We start from the raw sequence: 15,710 nt of genomic DNA on the forward strand, positions 1-15,710 counted from the left end.
GTCTGGAACACATAGGCACAGGAGACAACTTCTTGAACAGAACACCAACAGCCCAGGCCTTAACATCAACCATTAATAAATGGGACCTCATGAGGCTGAAAAGCTTCTGTAAGGCAGGTGACACTGTCAAGAGAACAAAGCAACAGCCTACTCAGATATTCTAAAATATTTTTAGCATTGGCATTTAGGTTAAAAAAAAAAAAGAACTTTGACTTCTTTGGTGAAAATATTGAGGCTATAACTAATAAAGGCATTCTTGGGAGAAAGTTATTTTATCCCGGGAAGTCAGTAAAGGCCAGAGACGTGTGATACTGAACAGCCCACCACCAGGATGGGGCTGACCTGATATGGGCCTTGTTTAAAGAATCTTGGGCTCATATATCTAGTTTCCAAGTTTTCTTCTTTACTATAAGATAGAGGACATGATCATTTAGCATGTGACTGGCACTGAGGGAACTTGACTTCTGAATCACGTCCAGAGAGCTACTGTAGATCACTCTTGCATGTAATTTAGAGAATGAAGTAATGAGCACGGAGATGAAATCTGAGAGGAAGACGGTGTCCCTAAGGAGATACTGTGATCATCACTGTTAAGTTTTAAACAGGCATCAGTATCTTGGGAGAAGCTGTCTCTGGATATTAGCTAGGCGTTAGTGTTGTCAAAACACAACAACGTCTTCTGTGTTGAATCCCCCTTGGTTTTCCTATGAACATAAATATTACTTTTCCTTTCATGTGACTGTTGTGGTCTTCTTGCGGAAGGCCAGCAAAATGCACACTTTACTTTCAGCTCTGGAGGAGTCCCAGGATCATTCATGGGTACAAGCTGTGTCCTGATACACCAGCGTTATAGAAGCATGACGAGTCTGTGATAGCATTCTTCTCTTCTCCAGTTTCGGAATTGCTTTCACACAAATCATTTATAAATCAAATAAAATAAGGACTGAAGGCTGTTCTTAAAAACAACTGTGAGTATATGAATTTAACACCTTTATTATTGTATTTGGTTAGTTTGCATTCCTCAAGTCTTTAAAACTGGTTTTATTTATTCTTTAGATTTATTTATTTATTCTTTAATGCAGTATATATTTAGGATATTATTTCCCATCCCCCAACTTTCTTCGGAGCCTCTTCACTTTTATTGCTACCAAATTTCATTGTGTTTTTTTTGTTGTTGTTGTTTATTTGTGTTTTTGTTTTGTTTTGTCTATCTTTTAAAAAGTTAAAAAGAAAAAGCCACTATAATTTATAGAGTCTGATTTGTCCTGGTTATCTACCCTGAGAAAGGTGCCTCCCTGGAGTGTGGCTGACACACCCAGTACAACTCATTTAAAGAAACCTGAATTTTACATCTCCAGGTAGCACCATTTAAAGAACTGTTTTATCAACTCAGAGTGCTAGGGTCCCTTTGTTGCAAGATATGCTGAGATAGTGGGGGCACAGAAAAATGTACTAGGAAAATTAGTTACCATTTAATAAGATGGACTCTCAGTGTCCTCAGCTCTCCGAGGTGTGGCATCTACTTGCTAGGCTTCTAAATATTTTACCTGGGACAAGGTACATGTTTTTAATAAATGTATTTAGCCTCTTGTGAAGTGTGTACAGTTGGCTCTTTAAAGGGAAAGGAATTGTACCTACAAAGGCATTAAGAGCTGAACAAGGAAACAGGCAACCTGGGACAATGCCCTGCTGCAAGGGATTTCTTCAAGCTAGATATGTTGCAGCACATCCAAGTGTTTTCAGAGGCACAGCAGAGTCCAGAGGATGGGTGGGACGTGTTTTAGGTAAGCTCCACTTTCTGCTAATTGTCTCTTTCTATACCTCTGTAGATGAAGATCTACAGAAGAATGACAGATGGAAACTACTCCCTGGTGACAGAATTTATCCTGGAGGGCTTAACTAATCGGCCAGAACTCCAAATGCCTCTGTTTTTCCTGTTTCTAGGAATCTATGTGGTTACTATAGTGGCCAATCTGGGCTTGGTTACACTGATTTCCTTGAACACACACCTTCACACGCCCATGTATTATTTCCTCTTTAACCTATCATTTGTAGATATTTGTTACTCCTCTGTCTTTACCCCCAAAATGCTAATTAATTTCGTGGTAGAGAAAAACACAATCTCCTATACAGGCTGCCTGACTCAACTCTACTTCTTCTGCTTTTTCGTCATTACAGAATGTTATATACTGACTGCAATGGCCTATGATCGATACGTTGCTATTTGCAAGCCACTGCTATACAATGTTATATTATCCCCTCAGATCTGTGCTGTGTTTGTGTTTGGGGCCTATGTGATGGGGTGCTGGGGTTCCTTGGCCCATACTCTTTGCATGGCAAGACTGACCTTCTGTGATGAAAACCTTATCAATCATTATCTATGCGATATCCTCCCTGTGCTCCAACTTTCCTGCACCAGCACTTACAACAATGAAGTTGTAGTCTTTGTTCTGGTTGGCATTAACATCGTGGTGTCTACCAGCACGACTTTTGTCTCCTACGGATTTATCATTGCTAACATCCTCCGCATCAGCTCCACACAGGGCAGGGCTAAAGCCTTCAACACCTGCAGCTCCCACATAATGACTGTCTCACTCTTCTTTGGAGCAGCAGCATTCATGTACATGCAACCTTCTGACGCAGAATCTATGGACAAAGGAAAAGTAGCCTCGGTATTTTACACAAATGTTGGGCCCATGCTGAACCCCTTGATCTATAGCTTAAGGAATAAGGACGTCAAGCTAGCTCTGAAGAAAACTCTGAAAAGAAAATTATTTTCTTGAGCAGAAAGGGACTATTAAGAATAAATAATTCTCTTGGATTGTTTGATATATTTACCAAAGCTATATATACTGACCTTAGTCAAACATAATCATTATCTCCGTTAATTTAGAGCTGTTTACTTTCTTCATAGCGTTTCATTTTCCTTGCTCGTTTTCTCACAACTTTTACGTAGATAAATATATACTTGAGACATCGAGAAACAAGTAAAAGGTATTACTCTTTAGTTTTTCTATGTGGAAATATGTTTATTGTGTCGGCAAATACTATGGCTTAGATAACCAATTAACCAAATTATACTCATTTACACTGTGAGGCAGAGGCTGGTTAAGCTGTGGCCCCTGTTCTGCTGTGTATGTGCTTGGTTTATAGTTGATTTCATATGACACAAACAGAGGGTCAGATTTTATCATAAAAACAAACCCGATGAACAAAATTGGTGAGAATTTTGAAAGTTGTGTTTCAGTTTTTCTTTCATGTTTTTGGAAGCAGCTATGAATCTACAACAATTTCCATTGTTCCAAGTGATTATTGAAGACAAACATAACTGTCAGCCAGTGTAAACGTGAACTGAAAGTGAATACCACGGGGAACATTGCCTTTCACCATTTGAGCTCAGTCTCTGAAGCATCCAGGTGTTTATTTTCTTTATTGTTCTTTTTGTTGTTGTTGTTATAGCTATGAGTTGACTATCCTGGACTCACTTTGTAAACCAGGCTGGCCTCGAACTCACAGCAATCTGCCTACCTCTGCCTCCCGAGTGCTGGGATTAAAGGCGTATACCACCACTGCCCGGCTTACATAGGTCTTTTTATTCTGGTCACGTACTGTAAGATAAACTGCATAGCTCTCATTTTCCAAGAAACTAAGATTCTGCTTGTCTTGGCTTTCTTTAAGACATTATGACCGAGATTTAAAATGTATCTAATAAACAATTTGTAGAAATAGCTTAAATACTCATAAAATTTCTGCTATTCTTATGTATGGTGAGTATATTAATTAAAAATTTTCATAAAGTATAAATCATGAGCAGAGATATTGTTTTTAGGGTTCTAGAGCAAAAAAAAAACTTTAAAAATCATTTAAAAGCTGCTAGGGACATATCAGACCACAAAGAATGTGATAATGTTTAACTTATAACAATAGACAATTATAGTTTGATCTACCTAGGCTATCTTTTTTCTTAGAGATTGGATTGAAGTAAAAAGTAGCTTTTTCAAATATCAGAATTTTATACTATGGTTAGATTTTTCTCATTGAAAAGAAGATATAGAAAATTTTACAGACCAAATATATTTCTTGAACATAAATGAAGCTGAAGGAGGATGCTTTATTATATTCATAGTAAGTTTCAATAGAACTTTTTCTAGAGTGAAGAATAGTTTCTAATTCTAAACTATGTTACATTTCACCAAGTAGGAAAAACAAATTCGAAAACCTATCAAAAGTAGTAATGCTTTTGCTTTCTATGATGAGTATATTTACATTTTGTTTTACGAATCCCAAGTCTCACAAATGTTCAAACCAAATCAACTAATAATATTCCTAAGAAGACTAAATACTGTCCAGGATAAAATAACATGGAGAAAACTAAAAACTGCAGTCAGTGTGAATATATGTTGAATGTGATGCTATGAGGAAAGGCTCACATCCTCTCACAATGGGCTCTCTCCTTGTAGCTCTCTAGGGAGGTGTGCTTTGAAGTCCCTCAACCTCCCCCGCTTGAGACCTTGCCTCTTTCTTATTTGTAAATCCCTTGTTCATTTATTCTAAATAATAAATGCAGGATTCATGAAATGATCCCAAAGTTCTTTGTAAGAAAACTTTATATACACCCAATTGCTGTCTCAGAAACCAAGAAACTCAGAAACTGGTAAAGCTATTTATGTATTTTACAGCTTGATCACAACATTTTCTCCCTTCTCCCCTCCTAGTCTCTGCCCTCCCCTCTACTCTAATCCAAGTTTGGCAGGTCAAGCTGCAGTAAGACTAAGGAGCGTCTTCTTATATTGAGGCTAGAGGAGTCAGCCCAGTGAAGGGAAAAGGATCCATCGACAGACAATGTAGTTACAGACAGCCCTTGCTCTCACTTTAGAAGTCCCACAAATGACCCAGCTGCACAACTGTTACAAAGGGCCAGGGCCATCCCATGAGTGCTCTCTGGCATGCGGCTCAGTTTCTATGAGCCCCGATGGGCCCAGGTTACTTGATTCTGTAGATTTTCTTGTTGTGTCCTTGACCCACTGGTTTCTTCAATCTTTCCTATCCATCTTCCACAGGATTCCTCAAGCTCTACTAAAGTCAATTTCCATCCATTGTTTGGTGATACCTCTCTGATGACAGACATGAAACATCAGCTCCTGTCGGCACATATTGCAGAATATCACTAATAGTGTGAGGGATGGGCTCCCTCTCGTGGCATGGGTTTCAATCTATGCCAGTCATTGGTTGGCCCTTCCCTCAGATTGTGCTCCATCTATTACCCCTGCACATCTTGTAGGGAGGACGGATTTCGAGTCTAAGGTTTTGTGGCTTGGTTGGTGTCCCAATTTCTAAAGTGGAAGTCTTGTCTGGTTATGGGAGATAGCAGGTTCTGGCCCCAAAGCCCCATTGCTAGTTGTCTTAGGTCATCCTCATAAATTCCTGGGAGTTTCCACTGTCCTAGGCTTCTAGAATGATGAAAAATATGTTTAAAAACAGTAAATTATTTACCATGTGCAATAAGAAGTATAAGCAACAAGTGAAGGCATCAAGACTTCAATAATCTCTGTTAATAGATTTTGAGCATCAAATTAATCCAATCATTTTTCCTGGCCTTTGCTTCACTGTACAATACCTGGTTGTGTTCCAGTTTACAACTCAATAGAGATAATATTTCCCTTTTTTAAAGAGTTTACTTGGCTAAACAAAGCTTATGTCTAGCATTAGGAAGAGGTGAGGATGCTCACAAGATCAATAACTCTTATCCATGTAATAGAACATATTTTTATTTTAATACAGCCTAGTATCATTTTCATCAGCTTTCCATTAAAATGTGATATTTTGTGTTTAATGTATCTTATAGATCACAATTTATATTTTAGGGGAAAGTTATTTATTATGCTCTTGGATGTCTGCTACACAGTTAAAATATAATAATTATTGCTAGAAATATATAATTAGACAATAAAATACCAAGATGCTCTAAGAAATTGATGTATGCTGTAATAAAAGTAAAATGAAGACTCATAAAAAGAGGCAAGAAATGTGTAACCATTGAAATTAAAGGCAAATTGAACATTGATCTGATTTGCACATAGTGCATAAAGAATGAAAGCAGAGCTCCTAAAATAGCAATAATATAGTGTGCATGTGTGTGTGTGTGTGTGTGTGTGTGTGTGTGAGAGAGAGAGAGAAAGAGAGAGAGAGAGAGAGAGAGAGAGAGAGAGAGAGAGAGAGAGAGAGAGAGAGAGACTGGGTGTGATCTGAAAACACCAAACAAAGAGAATGGCAAGTCCTTTCTTTTCTGGACCCCAAGAATGATGAAGGCCACCTTGTCATAAATGCAGCATTTATCTCAATAAAACCTTCTCACTTAAACAATGAACACATGCATAGCTTAGAATCCAAGGAGGGGATGTGAGGGCAGTAATTAATGTAAAGCAGGCACATGCATGCATGGGCACATGTGCACACACAGAGACACACACACACACATACACACACACACAGAGTGAGATGAATAAAGGTTCCAACAAGTTCCAACAACTTTAATTTTTCTCTCATAGCTTATATCTCCCAGAGAAATCTCTCAAGCAATATGAAAATTATAATGTGGTTACATTCTATTTTACATGACTACAATGAACATTATAAAAGCTTGTTCCCCAATACCATTAGTGATGAAATGTTTGACATCAGATGAAAAAACCCCACTTTATTCCCAAATTCCCACATACATTCATGTCTAAGCATAGACTAATAAACTGTAAGTGAGCAAGATATTTTCTTCAGAGAGTTTCTTTTACTAGCAGAGTGCAATTTGTAGTTACAAAGCCAGGATCCATTATTCTATTGTTTATCTTAAAAAGTAATCTTATAAAAATCTTAAAATTATCACAAATCTAAATTTTATATCAGAAACCATCAGTCATTTGTACTTTAAATCCTCAGGTTGCACATCTACTCATTAACATTTTTTATTAAATGATATCAGAAAACTGAGGGCAAAACTGGGACATATGCCATGAATGCTAAAGTCGTTTTGCTGTTCTTACACAGTTCCTAACATAAGAAGTGACATTCATTCATCAGAGATGAATAAGACACAAAAGGAAGTAAAGTAGACTGACAGCAGTTTTTAAACCTTCAATTATTTGAGAGGAATTAATGTATATGAATTGTTTTAAACATTGTTAATTCAAGAATACTTGTACAATCACTTTGAAAATCAATCTGGGGCTTTCTCAGAAAACTGGGAACAATGCTAGTTCACGACCCAGTTATACCACTCCTGGGCACATACCTGAAAGATGCTCCACCACACAACAAGGACATTGGCTCAACTATGTTCATAGCAGCCTTATTTGTAATAACTAAAATCTGTAAACAACCTAGATGCCCCTCAACAGAAGAATGGATGAAGAAACTGTTGTATATTTACATAACAGAATAGTACTCAGTTATGGAAAGCAAGGAAACCTTAAGATTTTCAGGCAAATGGATGGAAGTAGAAATGATCATCCTGAGTGAGGCAATCCGGACTCAGAAAGATAGGCATGGTATATATCCAGTTAAAAGTGAATATTATCCCAGTATAGATGTTTTCTGAGAAACTCCACTGAGAGGGGGATTGGGATAGATACTGGGATGCAACTGGGACTTTGGGCAGAGCACTTAGAGTTGTATGGAAGAGTGAGAGGGGTCGGAAGGACCCAGAGGGGTCAGGACCTCCACAAGGAGACCATGAAGGCCAGTGGATCTGGACACATGGGAGCCTGCACAAACTGATGCACCAACCACGTACAATGCAGAGTGCCTAGAACCCCTGTACAGATGTAGCTCATTCTCCATGTGTATGTAGGGGGGTTGAGAGGTGAAAGGACTGCCTCTGACATGAACTCTCGTGCCGGTGATTTGATCATTGCTCCTTGGTGGCAGCCTCGAGGGCACACAGAGGAAGGGTTTGCAGACTATCCTGATGAGACCTGAAAGACTGATCAGACAGTGGGGGAGGAGTTCCCCACCCCCACACCAGTGTCAGAGGTCTAGGGGAAATAGGATGGAACAAGGAGGGGGAGAGGGAGGGAGGGAGGAAGGGAGAGAACAGGAGGATAAAAGTGAGGGGATAGCAATCAGGATATAATGTGAATAAATTATCAGTATCTGCAGAAACTCTTCTTCTCTGGCTTTATCACTGTGGAAATTGGCAGAAGTGTTTATAACATTGTCTATTATTTGTCCATCACAAGCCCAGTGGACTGGGTCAATTGCCGTGTCAATTCCATACTTCTACAGTCTGACTTTATAACGAGGCAGGCTGAGCTGAGGTGAATGCTATTCTGAGAAGCAAGATACCTACATTTCAATCCTATACAATAAAAGATCCGCTGGAGGAATCTCCATACCTGATCTCAAGTTGTACTATAGAGCAACAGTAATTAAAACAGCCTGGTACTGGCACAGCAATAGGCTAGTGGATCAATGGAATCGAACTGAAGACCCAGAGATGAATCCACACACGTTTGCTTACCTGATTTTCGACAAAGAAGCCAAATCCATTAAATGGAAAAACGACAGCATCTTCAACAAATGGTGCTGGTCTAACTGGATGTCTACATGTATAAAAATGAAATTAGACCCATATTTGTCACCATGCACAAAACTCAAGTCCAAGTGGATTAAAGACCTCAACCTAAAACCACAGACATTAACCCAATTAGAGGAAAAAGTGGGGAAGAGTCTGGAACTCATAGGCACAGGAGACAACTTCCTGAACAGAACACCAACAGCCCAGGCCTTAACATCAACAATTAATAAATGGGACCTCATGAGGCTGAGAAGCTTCTGTAAGGCAGGTGACACTGTCAAGAGAACAAAGCGACAGCCTACAGACTGGGAAAAGATCTTCACCGACTCTTCATCTGACAAAGGTCTAATATCCAAAATATATAAAGAACTTAAGAAATTAAACACCACCAAACCAAATAACCCAATAGAGAAATGGGGCGCAGAGCTAAACAGAGAATTCTCAACAGAGGAATATCAAATGGCTGAGAAACACTTAAAGAAATGCTCGACCTCCTTAGTCATCAGAGAAATGCAAATCAAAACGACACTGAGATTCCATCTTACACCCATCAGAATGGCTAAGATCAATAACTCAACTGACACCTCATGCTGGCGAGGGTGTGGAGAAAGAGGAACACTCCTGCATTGCTGGTGGGAATGCAAACTAGTACAACCACTTTGGAAAGCTATCTGGTGCTTTCTCAGAAAAATGGGAATAGGGCTTCCTCAAGACCCAGCTATTCCAATCCTTGGAATATACCCAGAGGATGTACTACTACACAACAGGGACATATGCTCAACCATGTTCATAGCTGCCTTATTCATAATAGCCAGAACTTGGAAACAACCTACGTGTCCCTCTATAGAAGAATGGATAAAGAAACTGTGGTACATTTACACTATGGAATACTACTCAGCTATTAAAAACAAGGAATTTCCAAAATTTGTGGACAAATGGATTGAACTAGAAATTGTCATAATGAGTGAGTTCACACAGAAGCAAAAAGAGCTAAATGGTATATACTCACTTATATCGAGACACTAGTCCAAGGTGTACATCCCCATGAAAAACTGTACCTACCAGAATAGTGGGTAAGAGGGGAGGACACCCTATTGAAACTTTAGGTGTGAGAAGCCTGGGAGAAAGAGGAAATGGAAGGACCCAGTGGGTCCTGGAAAACTACAGGCGAGTCTGGGCCCTGGGGCCCTCCGCAAACTGTGGCAACAGCCAAGGAAAAAATAGGCAGTAAAAACCTTGAACCCCTACCCGGACTAGCCGATGGACATTCTCCACTGTTGAGTGGAGAAGGAGATCTAACTTTCACACAAACTCTGGTGCCCCATATTTGAACATGTCCCTTGGACGGAGATGCCTGGTGGCACTCAGAGGAAAGATAAGAGGTCACCAAGGAGAGACTTGATACCGTATGAGCATATTCAGGGGGAGGAGGTCCCCCTCAGACACAGACTTAGGGGAGGGGAGGGGAGTAGGGGGGAAGTGGGAGGAAGGGAGGAATGGGAGGATACATGGGATGGGCTAACAACTGAGATGTAATATGTATAAATTAATAAAAATGTATTTAAAAAAAAAAGAAACCTAGATTTTTCAGACTTTGCTCTGCTGTGTTAATAGTATGTTGAAAGTAGAAGCATGGGTAAGACATGCATGCATTCTGCTCTTTTTCATTATAAGGATTTCTTATTCTATGGTACCCTATATATTTGTTCAACAGTAAAGGAAAACAAAGTTTAAAATCTGGTATCTGAATAACAATGACAATAACAATGAACCAACTCTATTATTCATAAGACTAATGTTTTACAGGAAAGGGGGTGGGCAAAAGTAACACCCAACCTTTACCCTAAATTAGCTATGTACTAATATAAATGATAAGGATAAAACTACTGACCAAATGAACATTACAATAAAGAGGAAATAAGAATATTTGGAACTCACTACAATACATAGGACAAAACTGTGCAACACATCTAAGGTAGTCCTTGGAGGCAGTTATAGCATTATGCTGATTTCATTTTTTTTATAAAGATGTAATTATGACTTTAATATGTTAAATTTAGATTGTAAAAAGATCTGTATAAACTCAAAATAATAATTAAAGAATAATATAATATCAATGATATTCAATAATAATACATTAATAGCAATATAAATTTAAGGGTACTGTATAATTTAAATGATCAATATTTAGGAGATGTGTTAGGTGGCACAGGCCTGTACTCTCAGTAGCTGAAGAGGCAGAGGCAGAGGAGCTTTGGATACAAAGTGAGTTAAAGGTCAACTTCAGGAATACAGTTAGAAACTGTTTCAAAATAAAAAGTAAAATGTAACCTCAGGGCATATGTAGTTCAATGACAGAGCAATTGCCTAGCATGTATGAACACTATATTCAATACCCAGTGCTGCCAAACAAGCATGTATATGAATATTAAAATAAAGTGGATCACACAAAAAACAAAATAAAAACATTAATAAGTAAAGGACTGATAAAATAAAAACCCTAAAGATAATAAGGTACTAAATAAGTTTAAATTAAAACTGGAGAAGGGAAACATACTCAGAATGAGCACATATGCCTATGTCCTGAGGATATAATGAACATTTAGATGAAAAGGTAAATTTTTAAGGATGTATAAGTTATCCAACTATGGTTTTAAAAGGTCTGAATAAACCTATAACCACCACCAACAACAACAAATCCAACATTGTTTAGAATGCCTATCACTCAGTATCAAACTCTGGGAATAGTTTTATATTAAACTTTGAACAAACTATAAAATAATATTAATAATATTTTAAAATAAAATGTTGGCTATCTTGAATTTTTAAAAATAAGTTTACCAGTACCAAGTCATTATTCCTGAAATCATGTATTGATATACAAGTAACATTAGATGGACCAAGTGGGTTGCCTTTATAAAGTTAGGAATACATACAGTTAGTGTGTGTGTTTATACAGTAATTAAAGAAAAAAAGGCCATGAATCTGAGGAAGAGGAACAGGGAAATACATAGTAGATATTAGAATGATAGGAAAAAAGAGGAACTGGTACAGTAATGCTTTATCAAAAACAAAAAACCAAACAAAACAAAAACCCTCAAATATTTACAAAAATGCTGAGAGGGCATTTGTACATAGGAACTCAGAGGGGTTAAGACAGCGCATACAAGAACTCAGCAAGCCTGAGCCACACCAATATCCTAGAACAGAGAAGAAAGTTTAACTCAAGTCCTACCCCTAACAATGGAGCTATTGGCAATCGTTAGCTGCTACAGAGGCAGAGACAGTTTTATTCTAAGAATGTAGCCTCTGGTAAGTCAACCATACCAAAAGAAGATGACGCATATTTATGCATCACCAATTCATCTGGAGATTAAAACAAATGAATGAGTGAGTGAACGATAAATAAATAAATAAATAAATAAATAAATAAATAAAAATGAAGTTGACACAAAGCTAATGAGGAGTGGATCTGGAAAGGCTTTTTGGGGGATGAGCATGATCAAAATTAGTCTCAAAGAAATACTTGTGAAGGGAAACAAAGTAGGAGTGGATCAGTGAGAGGAAGGGGAAAGGCTGGGAGGGAAGGAGGGAAGGGAAACTGAGTTTGTGATATAATATATGACAAAATTAATTAGTAAGTTAACTAATTAATTAATTTAAAACATTTAATATTAAATAAGATGGCATGGGCCTTGCTGGGCAAGGAGTACCATGACTTTCACTGAGTTTGGATCACAATGAACTCATGGCATAGAACATATATATATATATATGTTCAACAAAATCAGAAAACATGAGAAAGGGATGCCAGTAGCATGAGATCATGTATTTCATGGCCAGTGGTTCCACATCAGGATTATGTGGTTCTAGATCATAAAGTGGAAAGGAGGGCTTTGGAAAATAGCCAAAACTAATGAAATTATTAAGGTCAGTCTTTCCTCACTGGAAAGATGCTTTAATTACATTCAGTCTTTCCACACTAGCAGTTGGGGCACTGCACATCTTTATCTATTCTGTGATAGAACACATATGGACTACTGAATAAGAAACCCTTGTGATTTCTTTAGAGAGCAATTCCCTTTAAGACTCACTGACATCTACTAGAGTAGCATTCAGATAACAAGGGAAAATATACTTATGAAATTACATGGAAATTCTAGAGAATTATAGAAAGACAGCATGGGATTTATTACTGAGTTTTGTTAACAGCATCGAATCCCTGAGGTAGTGAAGTGTTACTGAGATCATCCATGCCATAGTTTTTTCCCTTCATTAATTGTGTGTTCCAAATGAGCCAAATCTGCAGAGATTTTGAGCACCTTTGGGGATGAACCACTTCTGTATTTCTAAGCCCTAGCTCAAAATTACTAAGTAATATAGGAACCCTGTGTTTGAAGCAAACATCCTAAGGTAAGTAGATTTCAAATCCTCAGAACTTGAATAAGTATTGGATGATGTATGAGTGTTTATGTTCAAATGGACTTAACAATAATTAGTTCATCAATACTACAGTTCATCTTCCTAACTATAGCATTATAGATATAAAACTATACAAAATAATAAAAAAAAAACCCTACATTGTCTCATTTAATTCTCTAAAAGGAATCTCACAGACTATATTTATCAAGGAGGAAATGAATATATGGTTAATATGAATAACCTGAAATCACCCACCATTTGACTCCATGTAGGGGAATTCCACTGTGACATTAAATTTCTTAGCACTAGGTTGTAACATATGTGCTACAGCAGTTGCTTTTTAGATTAAATTCATTTGCTTTTTATATGACCTAAAACACAACAATTGTGTAAAAGATCAATTGCTGAAAAAACAGCATAGAAAAAGACAATCGTGGATTTAATATACTTTCATTGTCTTCCTGAATGTACACTATTTTAGTTATATGTTTAAATGTCAGGGGTTTGTGTGAAGGATTTCCATAGTTTTTGTTAAATAAAGAAGCAAACGTCTCAACTTTTATTTATTTTATTATATTTTTAATTTATTTTTATTTTTATTCTAGTCATGCATATATTTTATGTTCCCCCCTCTGTATATATATGTGTGTGTGTGTGTGTGTGTGTGTGTGTGTGTGTGTGTGTGTGTGTGTGTGTAAGTGCTGATTATTTTGTGGATAATAGGTCTTGTGAGCATCTGTATTCTTACATATTGAATAAACAGTTACTTTTCTTATATATGTGTATATGTATATCAAGAATGGAAGCAACAAGTGTTCTGTCTGATATCATTGTGTAGTATATAACTACAAAGACAATATATTGTAGATTCCAAAGATAAGGGACAAAACAGGAAGAGAGAAAAATCTATATCTCATTGCTGCCTAAAGAAAACACATGACCTATGCAATTGGGAGTTGCTCATTTTCATTTATATTGCACATACTTCATTTTAGGTTAAATATTGCATATGTGATATCTTATTTTAGTTCATCTGTGACTTGCATTATGAATTACTTTGGTGGAAAATTTAAATATCGTGTCAAGCTCTCCTGCCTTTTTGAGATAGGAATGTAAAAAAACATTACTTTTACATGAACTACTTGGACATTTTTACGTGTATTCTAGCATGACTAAAATTTTTTAATATTTAGGTAAGTTTGCAGTTTGAGAACTTCTGTTTTTACTGATATTTAATTTGATATTGTAGCCCCTTTTATTGCTGTTAAACTCATCTGTTTTTGTGCGTGTGATTCTCAGCTGAGCTACATGGTTTTCATACATCTTTCCAAATCCTGCTAATTTTGATCTTTTATTTTGACCTCCGTCATGTGCATCAAAAGCATTTCCTAAGAAAGCATGGATAAAACATGTGACAAATGTGGATTGATAAATGAACAAATCTTAGTACATAAATATTATGATCTCTATGTTAGTTTTATAGAGATATGATATTCTTTTGTAACCCTGAGGTTAAAGTTCACTAAATAGACATCTCTACATAAGTGAGATATTTCTGTTTATCTTCTACTGAACTCTGCCAAAACACACAGCAATGGAGTTCATTTGCTTCAACAGATTAACAATTTCAACCTCAACATCACCTGTAGTTTATCTGGACAACTCTTCCTTACAAAAGGAAATCCAGGCAGTTATTTTGCACTTAATCAAAACTGTGGCAGGAGATAAGTACACGAACTGCTGTCAGCATCTTTCTACTGAGCTGCATGGTGTGATAAGTTTCTATCAATAACAGTTGAAAATCTCTCAGTCTGAGTTGTATCGTTAACTGATCAAGTTCAGAGCATCCATCCGAAGGTGTTCTACTTTCACTCTCACTCTTAAAGAGCTTAACATCTCAGTATCTCTGGAACTGTCCCTCAGAGTATGGTCCTTTTTATTGTGTTTTGTTTTGTGGGACAGTTAATTGTTATGCCGTCCAGGGTAGAAGATAGCCTTGCCCTCCTTTTCTTTGATTCAGATTCATTACTTTTGGAGATCATATTCTATTGTATTCTTTGCAATAATATCTCACCAAATCCTGTTTTTAAGTACACAGATACACTGAATGCTCTTACAAAGTTGTAGAAGATAGTCTGAAAAATACATTGAAACATCTTTATCTGTAATTTTTTATCTTAAGCACATTTTTAATACAAAATAAAAATCACTTATTTCATTGTATGCACTAATGTTTTCTCAATTTATTTTTTTCATTTTTGAAAAAATATGTAATTTAAAACAATATCACTTTCCAAACTTCTCTCTGTTACAATATTAGGAACATTTTACATTATTATGTTAATTTAATGTACAGGGATCTTTTGTCTGCGTTTATGTCTGTGAATCACATGCAAGCTGGTGCCTGCAGAGGCCAGAAGATGGTGTCTGAAACCCTAGGACTGGAGTTACAAATGATTGTAAGCTGGTTGGTGGGTGAGTGGGTGCACCCATGTCCTCTGGAAAAGCAGTCAGTGCTCTTAATTGCTGTGCAATCTCTGTAGCCTGAAGGGAATGTTTTAATAAAAAATTACTCAATAAAATATATGAACATTAAGTTAAAAAACTTCTTTCAAGTCTATTTGGATTTTAGTAAATAATAAGTAAATTTAAAAGTAAGTTTGGAGATCTGCTCTGATAGTTTTAAAGAAAAGGCAGTGAGACATTGTCTTCAAATGAT

The 15,710-nt window shown here is 36.9% G+C and overlaps 1 protein-coding gene and 1 pseudogene across 2 annotated transcripts in view; one reads left to right on the forward strand and one right to left on the reverse strand.

Moving 5' to 3' along the window:
- LOC311598426 (olfactory receptor 10D1B-like) overlaps nucleotides 1-15,710 on the reverse strand; it is a 116,896-nt pseudogene that overhangs the window by 73,820 nt on the left and 27,366 nt on the right. The gene's annotated exons all lie outside the window — the stretch shown is intronic.
- On the forward strand, nucleotides 1,830-2,783 carry LOC311598258 (olfactory receptor 8B3-like; the record flags this gene model as incomplete). Its single annotated transcript, XM_084783284.1, has 1 exon — nucleotides 1,830-2,783. The coding sequence occupies one exon, from the start codon at nucleotides 1,830-1,832 to the stop codon at nucleotides 2,781-2,783; it is 954 nt and encodes a 317-aa protein (XP_084639410.1).

This window comes from Acomys minous (assembly GCF_964271855.1).
Source record: "Acomys minous genome assembly, chromosome: 5".
NCBI classification, from domain to species: Eukaryota; Metazoa; Chordata; class Mammalia; order Rodentia; family Muridae; genus Acomys; species Acomys minous.